Source organism: Apium graveolens, chromosome 2, assembly GCF_009905375.1.
Source record: "Apium graveolens cultivar Ventura chromosome 2, ASM990537v1, whole genome shotgun sequence".
In the NCBI taxonomy this organism is placed as follows: Eukaryota; Viridiplantae; Streptophyta; class Magnoliopsida; order Apiales; family Apiaceae; genus Apium; species Apium graveolens.
In genome coordinates, this window is record NC_133648.1 from 243,059,653 (window position 1) to 243,074,469 (window position 14,817).

General features: G+C 36.2%; 2 protein-coding genes across 2 annotated transcripts; both read left to right on the forward strand.

Annotated features, from left to right (window-relative positions):
• Nucleotides 1–984: 984 nt before the first annotated feature.
• On the forward strand, nt 985–5,219 carry LOC141708262 (transcription factor MYB1-like). The gene is made up of 2 exons (XM_074511780.1): nt 985–1,328; nt 4,082–5,219. Exons 1-2 carry the CDS (start codon nt 1,049–1,051, stop codon nt 4,900–4,902), a joined length of 1,101 nt encoding a protein of 366 aa, XP_074367881.1. The 5' UTR covers nt 985–1,048; the 3' UTR covers nt 4,903–5,219.
• A 1,372-nt stretch (nt 5,220–6,591) lies between these two features.
• On the forward strand, nt 6,592–8,357 carry LOC141706226 (bidirectional sugar transporter SWEET3b-like). Its single transcript, XM_074509036.1, has 6 exons — nt 6,592–6,733; nt 6,814–6,850; nt 6,940–7,162; nt 7,294–7,455; nt 7,560–7,679; nt 7,771–8,357. Exons 1-6 carry the CDS (start codon nt 6,697–6,699, stop codon nt 7,942–7,944), a joined length of 753 nt encoding a protein of 250 aa, XP_074365137.1. The 5' UTR covers nt 6,592–6,696; the 3' UTR covers nt 7,945–8,357.
• The last annotated feature ends 6,460 nt before the right edge of the window (nt 8,358–14,817 follow it).

The following is a 14,817-nucleotide window of genomic DNA, read 5'->3' on the forward strand; positions in this document are numbered from 1 at the left end:
GAAGGACAGTTATGTAAGGAAGGACCGTACCAACCAAAATTTTAATATTTCGTCTATTATATACTAATTTATGTGTTGTATATTTAGTTCTCTCGAAATTGTATGGGCTTTGTCCCAATTTGACTCAATATATTTCCTGGGCTTCGGGGAAGAAAAAGATTAAAAAGAATTGTCTAAAATATTTGTAGAGAAATAGTTGTTTTAGTTGGTGAAACTAAAAAACGCAACATATTTTACTTATAAAGGTAATTAGTTAGATATTAATTAAGGGCAATTAAGTGCAATTAAGTGAAATATTAATTTTTTTAAGAAAGAAAAATTATGTAATTTAAAGTTTCGTATTAAATATAATAATATAGATAAATATTTCGACTTCAAAATCAAATATTTTTTTATTTTGTTTATGTAATTGAATTGTAAGATAATGTTTACTTTAAATATATTTGTCTTTACATTAATAGGAAAAATTATATAAAACAAATATTTTTAATTTTAAACCCGTACAAAATAACAGCTACTGGTTAGATATGCAGATGGTTTTGACTTTTGCATTATTTTATAAATGATAAGATGAGAAGCACTTATGAATTTATGCATTGCTAAAATCAAGGAACTTAACAAAGTATTTAAGTAAAATAATAATTAAATAAAATAAACAATTAAGTAGCTAAATAAGGTAATTTATTAATTATTAGTGGTATTAATATTATTATATTTTATTAAATAAACTTGTCGTGATATTTAGAGAAGTTGTTTTAATTGAGAGAAATAAAAAAGGTAACATGTTATAGTTGAAATAATTTTTTTTCTAGCTAATAAAATTTTTAAATAAAATAAGGCTAATTCAGTAAATTACCAAAAAACAGGTACCCTAACAAAATTTTCAATATATCATCTTTTATATAATAGTAATAGATAGATAGACTTATATAATATAATTGTAAAAATAAAAATAAAAATTATATACTATAAACATTGAGGTCCTGTATATTCGAGGAGGCTGTAGCTGTCGGGGGACTTGAATTAAGCTTAAAGTAAAAAAGCAAACATGGAGAATAATAATAATGAGGTAGAAATGCGTGATGTTATGGATGAGGAGGATGAAGAAGATTCAGAATGCGAAGGAGAAGGTAAAAAGAGTTTGGGTGGGCGAGTAAAGGGGCCGTGGTCAGAGAATGAAGACAATGTGCTGAGCCAAATTGTAGGGAGTTTCGGGGCTCGAAATTGGAGTCTGATTGCAAAAGCGATACCTGGAAGATCAGGGAAGTCTTGTCGTCTCAGATGGTGCAATCAGCTTGATCCTGCCCTCAAGCGCAAACCCTTTACAGGTCTCTCTCTCTCTCTCTCTCTCTCTCTCTCTCTCTCTCTCTCTCCCCCTCTCCCTCTCTCCCTCTCCCTCTCATGATTTAATTGGGGTTTTCGATTATTGCATTAGTCTACTCTCTCTAATTTTATTACCCGTGCTCAACTTTAATTAATTGTGACTAGTCCATTCTACTATGGAAGTCTACTCACTACATTCTAGGGTTTCATTTAAAACCCGGGAGGGTTTACTAATAAAGACTTGGAATTCTAGGGATTTAGCCAAGCATTTCTTTAACTGAGCCCTACATTTCTATATTGTGCTAGATCGTTTGCTGATGTTTTTGGAATGTGCATTTAGTTTTTGCTTGTAAATGAAATGCAATTCTGAGTTTAGATACATAGATGGTGACACTTATTTTACTCATCATATAACAAGTCAACCTGTTTTAATTGTATTGTATTTATTGGCAAAACCATATTGCTTAATCAGTTACCACTTTAAAAACGTATTTTATATATTTTGTTTATACATACATAATGTTTTGCAAATTTCAAGTAGAGAAATTGATCTTTTTATACTTCCTACTTGGGTCTCTAGACTAATTTTCGGTTCGTAATTGAGTTTTTCTTTTGTTACATAAATAATGTTTTTCGGTTAAATACATTCCATTAACATATCTAAGATAGTATATAAAAAACAATTATGTGGATAAATTGATCAAACAACATCAGGCTTTACAAAATCTCACAAAGTCATATTCTTTTAAATAATAGAAGTGATTGAAATTAGAAGGGTAGAGAGTCTTGGGTTTCTCTTACATTTTCAAAGAGAAGTGTCAAGTGTGTAAGAGTATATTTGATGGTAGAATAGATGAAAGTTCAAAATGCTGTATTAGGTTGCTAGCCCATAAGTTATCAATGTGGATAGTTGTGGAAGTCGTTGCGATCATGTCTCCCAACTACACACCATGATCAAATACAATCATAATCAGTCCTCTCACAAAATCTCTGTATTACTTTCAAAATTCAAAAATAACTATTTTCTCATCACAATGATCTGATAGTGTACTGATACCACTTATCCCCTCTCTATACACGTAAGTGTGTGTGAGGATGTCTTGATTTCTGAGGTTGATAGTGGAGCCGACATGGCTACAAAAGCGATGAATCGGACATTTTCTGGATAATTACAGCCAAAGTCATGCTGCTTAAACTTTTTTGATGTCAGGTTGGTATTAGATATTCGTTGGATATCATTATGAAGTTGGTGAGGTAATGGAAGAGGACATTGTGGCGGTTGTGGATGAAGAAGACCGAGAAAAACAAGGAAGAGGGATTTCTGTTATATACTCATAATCTTATCATTTCTAAATCTCCACTTTATCCGCTTATGCCTAGTTTTGGCACAAGTGGCAAGCACATGCAATTTATACAATTTAAAGTCAAATGTTACCATTTTTGGTTCATAACGTTCTTGTGGCGGTCAAGGGAAGTAGTTAAACAAAAATGTAAGGATGTTATTGAAAATATAGATTTTGCATTTGTGTATATGTTTCATGCATATGCAATAATTGATAAGATTAAAGATATTAGAATTTACTTTTTTTCCATATTCCGATTTTCCTTAAATACTTTTAACTGAATTAATCAATAAATAATTCGACCCTGTTTTATTTTTCTAGATATCCTATAGATGATAAGCATTTATTATGGCATTTATAAGGAAAAATATTGTTAAAGTGCGCCTTGGTACTCACCTAGGCATTCGCCTTGGCAATGGGTGCATTAAACTCACCTCACTTTCTCGAGGTGAGAGGATTAGAAAAGAGGGAACGGCTAAGTGCACTACATTATAGTAAAACCCAGTATGTTCTATTTTGTAAAAAAAGTATTAAGTGGCCCAATTCTCAAACTCCTCGTGCTATAACAGCTTTCTTCTTCCTAATTTTTAGTTCTACCTCTGTTCTTCTTCTTCTTGCACAATCTGCTTTCATTTTTTAACAGGTCACTTCTTTTCTATGTGCATTCTGTTGATTATGAATATTTTTAGCCAACAATGCTATATAAAAATAAAAAAAATTACCTCACTTGTGGTTTCAATTTATAGCAAGCATACATGTTACATCTCTATCTACCAGTAACCAAACCATCAAAAGTTTTGATATGTTTTAATCAAATATGTTATAGTAGGTCTTGATATTTTTTTTCTTTTTTTGTGGAACTATTATTATAATTAAAGGTAACTAATTTTATAATTATATACGTCCAATCATGGTTTTACTACTTTTCCTCATTTGGGTTGTATTCATCATTGCAACTTTAAGCTTGCAACATGATAGAGTATTTGATTCTCCTGATCTTCTGTCTAACGAATAATTACCAGCATAATTTTTACCTGCCTCCTTGTACCAAAGGGTTTCAATTAAAAAGTCTAGAAGAAAAATATATTTTGCATGCTTCTTACATTTTCAGAATTCCAAATTTAAAAGATATCAAATATCCCTGTGGTGCATAAGTGCATCCATTCAACAAAAAAGAGAGGTCCCAATATGACTATCTGGAATTATGAACTCTTAATTCCAAATATTCTAACATCATGTTCCCATCTGGCTTCAAAGAATATCACTATATATAATTTTTTAAATACTTTTAGATGAGTAATAGTGTCTGTGAACTTCTTGTCGCTGTACAATATATAACGCTGAGTACTATCAAAAATTTCATATCTATTGAGTAGTGCTAATAATTGAGTCTGATTAAACTGAATTTCTGGCAGATGAAGAAGATCTTCTCATACTTCAAGCCCATTCTGTTCATGGAAACAAATGGGCAGCTATTGCTAGACTTCTGCCCGGAAGAACGGACAATGCTATTAAGAACCACTGGAATTCTACCCTGAGGCGCCGGGGCATTGAACTTGGTAAGTTGAGGTTGGAGCCGGGTAATGGGTTTGAAGATCCTAGTGGAGAAAAATCAAAAGCATCGTCGGAAGAGACACTGTCATGTGGGAATGTGAGTTCACCTAAGTCCTTGGAGGGGAAAGATGTTAGCTCTTTGGAAACGGATGGCAAGTATAAAGACAAGGCTCAAACAGAGTATTTGTTATGTAATGAAGCCATGGATCCACCTAAGCTTTACAAACCTGTGCCTCGTATTAGTGCATTTAGCATATATAACCCTTTAGATGGCCCAGAACCTCTACTGCAGTATACAAGAGCGACCTGCTCTCAGAGTGTGCTTCTTCCCCCAAAATCAGATGCTGGAATAGGTAGATTTCTGGAAGGAGCTTATGGTGAGCGATTGGTGCCTCGCCAATGTGGCCATGGTTGCTGTTGCACCTCAACTGAGAAACTGTCCAAAAGCTCTTTGTTGGGGCCTGAGTTTTCCGATTATGAAGAACCTCCATCCTTTCCTTGTCATGAATTGGCTGCATTGGCCGCAGATATAAGCAATATTGCTTGGCTGAAGAGTGGATTGGATAATAGCAACGTAAAGGCACCTGATTATGAAAGTGGCCGGTTGATGATGCCTAGAGGATATCATGTGCAAATGGGACATATTGACGAGAGCAAAAAGAATATCTTTTCACAAACTTAAGATGGTAGTAGAATATACCAATGGGCTTGTTGACTGAGGTGTTTCCAAGTTCTACAAATAGTCAAGCTTCTGCCCAACAGTAAAATGTTGCCAACAGGTTGATGTGATTCTAGGCTGTGGCATGTATCATTAGTATAATGTTTGACTGTATTTCTGATCTTTTAAAAAATAACTTAATGAGTTACTGAGACCTGTCTGTAATGTTTGCAAAAAATGATAGTCAGAAGTCACATTTAAATAAACTATAGACAGTAGCCCATCATTTGGCTAGCTGTCTCAACCCAAGGTTTATGATATCTGCACATTTGACATTTTAAGATTCAACTGCATTTAATTAGGGAGAAGTGTTGGCTGCAGGGATTGACACTCTGCACCAATGTTATGTTTACTACAGTAAAACTTTATACAGACATGGCTAGATTATAGTTAAACTTTAATTTAATCAGGATAGTTTCTTTGTTTTTAAATTAACTTTTGCCAGGGTCGTCAAGAAGAGAAATACCGAAGAGTTTTCATGTGTGGGAAAACATAACTGTTGTCACTATAAACGGGATTGGGGATGTGCAACACAGTTGATGTTTTCGATTAGAAGATACCAAAAGAGACACATTCCAGGCAAACAGGGGAAACAATTAGAGAACATATGCCTGCATTTTATTCCTGGCTAAGGCCCGGTTTGGTATTGATGTTGCACACAGTTACAACAGTTTTTAACGTTTAAAAGCTGCTGTTAGAAAAAGCATGTCCCCGTGCTTTTGGAAAAAGCTGTTTTCAGCTTTTGCAGATAATAGCTATCAGTTTCACTATCAAACCTTCTTAAAATATTATTTTTATATATTATTTTTCAAAATATGCATAAATTAAAAAAAAGTCAAACAGTGATGTGACAGCACTTTTTCTCACAGCACAACGGTTTTCACACTCTCAAACGGAGGCTAAAAGAGATTTTCTTTCGTATGAATAATCTAGTCTTATATAACAATCTGCCTGACTGAGGACTTGTGCAATGATGAGACTGTTGGCTATGCACCTTAATAATGGAGAGGATCAGGCCTATCTGGCACTCATGCGATGACTAAGATGGTTTTTGTATTGCTTTCTGTTTTTTCTTTTGTTTTCAGAAAACTTAAATCTTTTTTACTTGTAAAGTTAAGCATGCACTAATAGTGTATGAAAGAAGTGATTTCTAGAGCACCTTCAGAGATTGGGTGGAACACTTGATATACGGATGAGTAAGACACTCAATACCTGGAAATGACACTCTGACAAAGGGGACAATTCAATTTAGGTCAATACTCAGAACTGTGACAATTTTTTAATGGGTAATGGTCCAAAACAAACAACAGTTGTTCTCTTGTGATAGTTTCAAGAAGGTCAGCAGAGATGCGACACTCCGTTTACTGCTAGTTTAATTATCTGCACTATAGTAGCCACTTAATTAGTCTTCGAAGCTATTTTGGGTACTGATTGGCATTATGATAACTCAATTTCGATTCTACAAAGTAAGATCGATATCTTAAAAACCGTTTGCATATATGCAATTTAGGACATGTGCCCCTCTATACGGAAATGGTTTCTATGCCTCTCAACCTCCGGATATGCACGAGTATTACATGTATTTATTACTTATTAGTATTTTTGGCTTTTTAAACGAATTTGAGAAATGCACGTAATGATACATATCTTTAGTCCTTACTTGATTCTAAATTATTCTCTTCTCATCCATGCATGTATTGTCTTTCATAGATCAAATTATAACAAAGATTTCATACAAGTTTTGTTCAAGTCCTAAAAATGATTGAGCAATTGCGTTTAGCAGTGGGAGTAATGGGTATGTACTGCTATTGTACTTTGTCTAATCTTCATCTTTTTAATCATAAGAATATTAACTAATTATTTTTGGTCTTGCAGGAAATGCATCCTCGTTGTTTCTTTATTCTGCACCAATGTATGTTTACTACAGTACAACTTTATACATACATATGGCTACATTATGGTCAAATTTTAATTTAATCAGGAAATTTTCTTTGTTTTCAGATTAACTTTTGCCAGGGTCATTAGGAAGAGAAGTACAGAAGAGTTTTCATGTGTTCCTTATACACTTGCATTAGCAAACTGTTACTTCTATACGTGGTATGGATCGCCATTCGTAAGCTATGCGTGGGAAAACATAACTGTTTTTAGTGTCAATGGCATAGGAGTTCTGCTTGAGCTGTCCTTCATTTTTATTTATCTTTGGTTCGCTTCTGCTACACCAAAGGCAAGCTTTCTAGTTCTTAATCTTTTCCAGATTCTGTTCCATTTTTAGCGAATCTGGAACAGAATCTTAACAGTTCTTAACAGTGATTTCAATTAGATAAGAGCTGATATTGATATATAATGACAATGCAGAAGAAGGTAGCATTATTAGCGACCTCTATCACTCTTTTATTTGTCGTCTGCACAACATTATCAGTAGTTGTCTTCCATGAGCATCATTACCGCAAGGTGTTTATTGGAAGCATCGGATTGGTAGCTTCCGTCGCTATGTACTGCTCTCCGCTTGTGGTTGTGGTGAATCATCTTCTCTATTAATTCTTGGCAATGACTTTCGACAACCTGCATCATGATTATATTTTTCTGTTGTCATTAACAAATTGTTCTCTCTAAAATTGCAGAAACAAGTCCTACAAACTAAAAGCGTGGAATTTATGCCATTCTACCTTTCCTTGTTTTCATTTATCACAAGCTTGTTTTGGATGACCTACGGACTACTGAGCAGAGACTATATTCTTGGGGTTTGTAATATGATAACTGTAATGCATTGTTTGAAAAACTGGATGCTATAAAAAAATTAGTTTTCTAACACAGATTTCAATAATATTGCAGTCACCGAACCTGATTGGTTGTCCGTTAGGGATCCTGCAGCTTGCGCTCTATTTCATGTACAGGAAGAGGGAGGTTATGGAAGGACCTCAGAAATGTGATGTTGAAATGGTTGAAGAGAAAACCAAAGATCAGTTGCAAGTTGTGGTTATTAGTGATTCTGAGGCCAAGATCTAGAGAAATTTATCGAAAAAAGTCAAGGTGATATTTCCCGGATTGGATCAGACGGATTTTCGGATTCGGAATTTTTATGCATGTCTGGTCATTGATAAAATGAAATGCATACTGCGTGGTAGTTGTGGTTTGAGTTTTATTTCTGTAATGGAGGAGCCGCTGAAAATTAATGGTATTAATTTTTGAACCGACTTGGATAGTTTATTGCCGGCATGAGAAGATATTAACATGCCAATCTGTTGAAGAACATATATATTTCAAGCATGCACAAAACCAAAAGACACAGTTTTTGAACTTGTACAAACAAGAAAAATAGAAAATGGATCCAGTAGTAATTTCACTTCCTGTACACTTCCAAAAGCATGAAGAGCTGCTGTTGATAAAGTGTTTCGGTACAATGCAAAGGTCAAATTTTTTTTTTTTAATGTAATTCTTACTTGACGGCTACCGCTACTCCAATGGTTTTATTAGTTATGGTTGACGGAGGAATTTGGTAATAATGGATTCTTTATCGAAAATTAAGGAAAAATTAAGCGATGTGTGATATTTGTACGTTAATTAGTGGCTGAGATTGATTAGCGTTAGGGTGTCCCTTTTTAGCTCTTAACCTCCAACCCCTTTCAATATGCCTACGTACCCTTTATATAAAGATCAGGTCTGACGTAATTCTCGAGAAAAAGAAATTTAATGGGTTTAGATTTCTTCTTCCAACCTTCCGGAATCCATATTCCGCTAGTTTTAGGAATATCCAATAATGAGGTCCCACCGCGAAGGCCCAAAACTCGTTCGTAATCGTAGTATTTCACGGATAGTGCATCTCCCTGCGCAAGGATATCAATTAACTACAGCTATCTCCCCTGATTTACGAACGCATGTATAGCTACGCTTCACCCCAAATGTCGGACGCGTCCCTGTCCCCCCCGAATGAGAATAACCCACCAGATAACAGGACAGGTGATCCCAAGGTCTTGGGTGCAAAGTGCAGGATGACTCTAAAGTTCTTTTAACGGGGACACACGTTTAATACAAGAACAGCGCTTCCAAAGCACACACCAATGTTAACCCCGCATCGCCAACGAGTACACCCATTGAATACAGGAGGAGATTTTCAATCATCAAACGTACCCCCGGAAGCCTTCAAACTTTTCACGGATATCCCCCTCCTTAACCGACTCAGTGAGGAAATTCTTTAAAGAGTACCTGCAACAAATATGTTAGTGAAAATAATCTCTATTACTTTCTTCATGTTTACCTTGTCCTAAACTTGTCCTTGTTTGCCTTGTCCAAGGTAAGGACAAGCCCAACTATCCAAATGAATCCAAAATCATGCATCCCCCTAGACTGGGACGAGTCCTCACTCTATGGAATGCACGCATTTCTCTTTGTCTTGTAATCCAACGCTTAAGTAGCCCATATCATGTATTTAACTAACCGAGGGCGCGTCCTCCCCTCGTGCATTGAGGCCTAAATCCCAATCTTTCATTTTTTTTGCCCCAATTCGATTCCAATTGACCCATATTTGACCCGAAATGTATATTCTTGATCCATATTTTGCCTATGTGATACATGATTGCATGTTTCTAGGTTTGAATAAATTTCCCAAAGTAGATTGTGGTCAATTCATATTCCATGTGCCAATGGGGATGCATCTTTATCACAGGACGCGTCCTAATTTTTTCTTGCTTTACTTTTTAATTGTTTTCCTTGTTATCTGCATTGAGCTCCTAGGTAGGCTTAACTTTAGATCATGTATAATATGTTTTCGTGGAGGGCGCGTTCTCCAGCCATCAATCATTTCATACTTTTATACGTTAGGGCGCGTCTTTCCATAAGACACGTCCTCTTTTCCCTTTTAGTAAATTTTTTCTTTCCCCTTTTTTATCATGGACGCGCCTTCAATATTTATATTTTCTTGTTTCAGTGGGAAGGCGGGGGCGTGTCTTCATCCTCTTCTTTTCATCCCATTGAGGCTCTTAATAGGAAACTGGGCTTTGATTCTCCATACTTTATCTCATACATCCCAAAGCTACCAGAGTTCTATAGAATTAATTCCTTTCTTGAGACCGGGGCTCTTATTTTTGAGGAAATCAAATCTCAAGACTCCATTATGTCAGCCTCCACTCATGATCCCATTGAGGATGTTCCCTTGATCTCAAGAGTAGAGAAGAAGAAATTAAAAGTATAAAAGAACGCTCCAGGATACACGTACATCTGCCATAGAGGATTAGACATGTGATGAAATGGTTCCTTTACAGGATGAGCCTGTCCATGGGGATAAATCCGCAGACGTGGGGGCGTCCCCTTCTAAGGACGCGCCATCTCCTCGTAGTGAGGGTGAATTTGAGAGAAGAGCCCCAGGGACATATCTTCATTCTCCTCAGAGGCCTGACTCCCCCATTTAAACATTAGGTGCCCAAGGATATAGAACTGGATTTTGATTGGAAAGAACTTGAGAATCTTCCAAAGGCTGAGAAGAATGTTTGAAGGAAAAAGGAGAAAATATTAGCATGTGTTAGAGTTGATTCCACAGCCACAGACCTAGAGATTGGTTGGAATATAAAGTAATATGATATGGAGGGGATCTAGGTGCGTCTTCTTCACAAGTTGAGGCCTCATATCTTTAACATTGAAAAATTCAGGGTCCCCGAAATGGTGCTAAGCCCCACGCTCATTTTCTTGGGCGTGGGCACGCCCTTACACCCATACATCAAGAAAATTCTCAAATGGTATGATGTAGCTCCAATCCAGCTTTCTCCCAACTCATATAAGCTAGCATGGGCTTTATACAGCATGTATCATGACTTGGAGCTTGGCGCGCCAACCATGAAAGAATTCAATTTCTTCTTTAGCATCAGAAAATATATCTCTGGATATCACTTTCTTGATGTTAACAAATAGCTTAAAAAATGAAGGGTTTAATGATGGCAAAGTCATCCATAAAGGGAATGGGATGAACCATTCTTTTATCTCTATGATGTAAAGAGAGCTCGAGTGAGTTTCAATCTGGAGCCAAGTAAGTGTAGCTATGACGCGTCCTCCCTTTTTCCTTTATACTTTTCACCTCCTTTCTTTTGTTGACTTATACTCTGTTTGGTAGACAAGATAACTCAAAAGGGGTTGTCAGGAAAAAGAAAGAGGAGGGCTGAGAAGCTTTTAAAGCATGCTGAAAAGCACTTCAACCTTAAAAAGATTATTACTGAGGCCAACTTGAAAAAAGTTGGTGCTCTTTCTAAGAGAGTGGGTTCCCTTTGTAAATATCACGAATTTGCAAGTGGAAATCCTGTCCCCACAGCTTCTGAAAAAGCCAAGGGTTTGATATTGAAGAATTGGTGCAAATTGACATCAGTAGAAGGTTGATTTAGAGCAAGGTAACACGAGTGATGTGTGGGTGCATCTTCATCTAGGACGCGTCTTATTGCTTAACTTGCATATATATTTTCCTATAATTTACTTATTTACGGCTTCCATTTTTCATGCATATGTTTGACGTGTTCACCACCCAGGGCACGTCTTGTCTTATTACTTTACTTGCATTTATATATGACACATCTACCTTACTAGGCGCGTCCTTTTTCCTCTTTTACTTAAATAGTTGTTCCTTATTTGTATAATTAGTGTTTTAAATATTGTAGGGTGCGTCCAAAAAAAGGATGCGCCCTGTCACTGACTTTTTTTATGTCTGCTTTTCAGAAATAACTTAATTGCCAAAGGGTTTTGTCATTGGAGCACAAAAGAAGCAGAAAGCTGGCAAAAATAAGAGTGCCTCAAAAATAAAGGAGGCCAATGATGCTAAAGTTCCAACTCCCACTTCTCCTAAAATCATTGACACCACCATCATGGACATCCCAGACAATGAGGATGCACCCTTTAAGCGTCAAAAGACAATTCATGACGAGCATTCACTCGTTTGCAAGCATCTGAGCCCGTCCTCCTCTGGTTTCTTCACCGAGGAAGAGGTGAATGAATGGAAATTCAGGACTGAGGAACAAACTAACAAAGCCATGATATGGGCTACAACTGAGCTTCACTTTCATGCAAACCAAAATGCAATAATGGCCTCCCGACCGAGGATGCGTCTTGCCAATGCTGAAAATGAAAAGAGCAAAGCTGAGGACAAAGTCAAGTCTTTGGAGAAACATATCATTGTTCTCACTAAGGAGAAAGATGTTTGAATCCTTAGCTTGCAAATGGAGAAGGCGCTTCTTGAGGGCCATGTTACTACTATGGAGAAGTCTATTGATCAAGTGATAGCTTTGAACTCAATAATACAGATGGAACTTGATGTTCTTAATGGTGACAAACTGCATGGCTGAAAGGTGCAGAAGAAGCTAGTGAAGTAAGCTGGATTCACAACTGAGTTCGAGGAATGGTACTTTGCTTTCATTGCCAATGATCCAGAGTACACATTCTCAAAGTTTGATAAAGAGACCCATAAATAGGTGAGTGATTTCAGGATGTGAGCTGCAGATTCCATTAAGGACAAGAGGATAGCCCTTGGTCTGGAAGAAGCTGAAGAAGAGGAGGAAGCGTCCCCACCTCCTGCACCACTTCAACTCAACCTCACCAGTCTCCACCAAAAACTGGTAGCAAAGAAGGCACTCAAGATAATAACCAGGACGCGCCCCCTACCTAGGGCGCGACTTCATCTTTAGTCCTTTAAACTTTTCAAACAATTATGGGTATAGGTCCTTTTAACCCTTGCAAGTTGTAAATAATGATTTTTATTGGTGTTTTTGGATAATTTTTGCAAGGCTTCATGCCTTGGGTTTATTTTATGCACAACTATCATTTCCCATTTCTTTTATTTCTATAATGCTGGTACATATCATAAAATAGTAATGATATCATAAGGGCGCACCCTCGTAATAGAGCGTGTCTACCTTTATGAATGGAAATGAAATTCAAGAGGTAGCTCATATTATTCCTTGTGCATTTCAATTTTCTTGCCTTGTTTTTTTAAGGCAAAAATGTTGGATGGGGCGCGTCCATGTACTAGTGCGCATCCTCCCATATATTTTTGTGTCTTACTTTCTACATTTCTGCTCAAGCATAAAATATGAGACATTTTTTCTGTCTTGCCAAAGTTTTTCTCTAAGGCATTATCTTCAAAGAGGGCGCGTCCTCCCTATAGTCGCATCAACCATCTTTTACTTTGCCGAACTTGACACATTGATTTATTCTTACAAGTATTCTAAAATGTTACGTAGATATTGCCTTGACAGGGCGCGTCCAACCTTGGTGGCGCGTCTTCCTTCTTTTATCACAACAAGCTTTATCAGATAGCTGGGGCTTTTCTCGGGTATTCAGCCTTGTATCTTATCATTACAAGTCTCGAGGGTGTGTCCTAGGATTAGCGCGCTCCTTCATTATTATTTAAAATGAGGAATTATAACAAGATAAAATTTCTTTAAGGCATGTAACAGCTTATAGTAACTCCGAGGGCGTGTCATTGGATATTGGATATTGTAATGCATCTACCTCCTTTTAACACTAAAGAGTTTTGTAGGCTGCATGAGGATGTTTTTGTAGAAAATAAAGCTTTTAAAGGAATGCCATATACTCTAACAAATAGGAGGGTGCGTCTTCTTATGACAGCGCAACTTCCTATTTATGCAATCCTCCATTATTATAATTCCTCTAATCATCATAAAATATTTACATGTTAGGCGCGTGTTCCTTATTGGGCGCGCCTTTTCCAGTAATACTTGGTAAATTTTTCTTTTAAATTTATAGACATTAAAAGTTTGTTACTTGATACGTCAATAAAAATTTAAAAGTAAGTATATATTTTATTATTTTAAAAGTAAATATTAATTTTTAAGGGTATGAATATCAATATTTTATCACATGAAGTACGAAATTTAATAATTTAAAGTGTAGTATCGATTTTTTTATTATATTAATTTATTATCCATTAATTTAGATCAATAAAATATGATATGGGTGAATGTTTAAAATTTATATATGATCTTATATGAAATAAAGTAAAGATAAAATAATTATATATATGAATTCAGGTCTATTCAGATCTGGACCGGATTTTTTCAGGTCTTGGACCGGACCGGACTAGATCGAAGACCGCATTTTTTCAATTATAAGGACCGGGGACCGGACTGGGTATGTTTCCAGGTTTTGGATCGGTAGACCCGGTCCGGTCCGGGTTACAGGTCCAGACCAGAATTCTGTGCAGCCCTAATTCTGGATATATATATATATATATATATATATATATATAACAAACCACTGTATGAAAGAATTTTTTAAAGTTTTATAGAAAATGCGCTATAGTGTAGAAATTACACTGGTCCCATGGCTACTATGCTTTGTGGGGAATTTATTTGGAAATACGATCCTTCAACTAGTTCTAAGGAAGAATAGTACATGCACTCCACCCCTAGACTAGGTGGAATTTTATTACTTCTAGTCTACTATTCAAGCATAGCCTTATTCAAATCAACTGAAAACATAAATAATAATAAGGGTCGTAGCCGTACCCTATTCATAATATTTTCGAAGTTGTTCTGCATTCCAAGCTCGCGGAACTAACTTCCCTTTTAAGTCTTCAAGATGATAAATTCCTTTCCATAATTGCTTTAATCTTGTATGGTCCTTCCTAATTAGCTCCAAAAACTCTGTGGCAAGGATTCTTCGTATTACGCATCACCTTCCTAAGAACCAAGTCACCAACTTTTAGATGTTTCCCTTTCACTTTCTTGTTGTAATACCTCGTCGCTCATTGTTGATACGCTATAAAATTCAGCTGATATTTCTCCCTTACTTCCTCCAAGAGATCCAAGTAAAGCCTCCGATTAACCTCTGTGTTTCCTTCTGCATAATGATCCTTGTGAAGTAATCCCGAACCAACTTCCATGGGAA

Coding starts and splice junctions, on each gene's coding strand:
- LOC141708262 (XM_074511780.1), top strand. CDS start 1,049: ATGGAGAATAATAATAATGAGGTAGAAATGCGTGATGTTATGGATGAG. Junction 1,329..4,081: donor CAAGCGCAAACCCTTTACAG/GTCTCTCTCTCT, acceptor AATTTCTGGCAG/ATGAAGAAGATCTTCTCATA.
- LOC141706226 (XM_074509036.1), top strand. CDS start 6,697: ATGATTGAGCAATTGCGTTTAGCAGTGGGAGTAATGG. Junction 6,851..6,939: donor TTTCTTTATTCTGCACCAAT/GTATGTTTACTA, acceptor CTTTGTTTTCAG/ATTAACTTTTGCCAGGGTCA. Junction 7,163..7,293: donor TCGCTTCTGCTACACCAAAG/GCAAGCTTTCTA, acceptor ATGACAATGCAG/AAGAAGGTAGCATTATTAGC.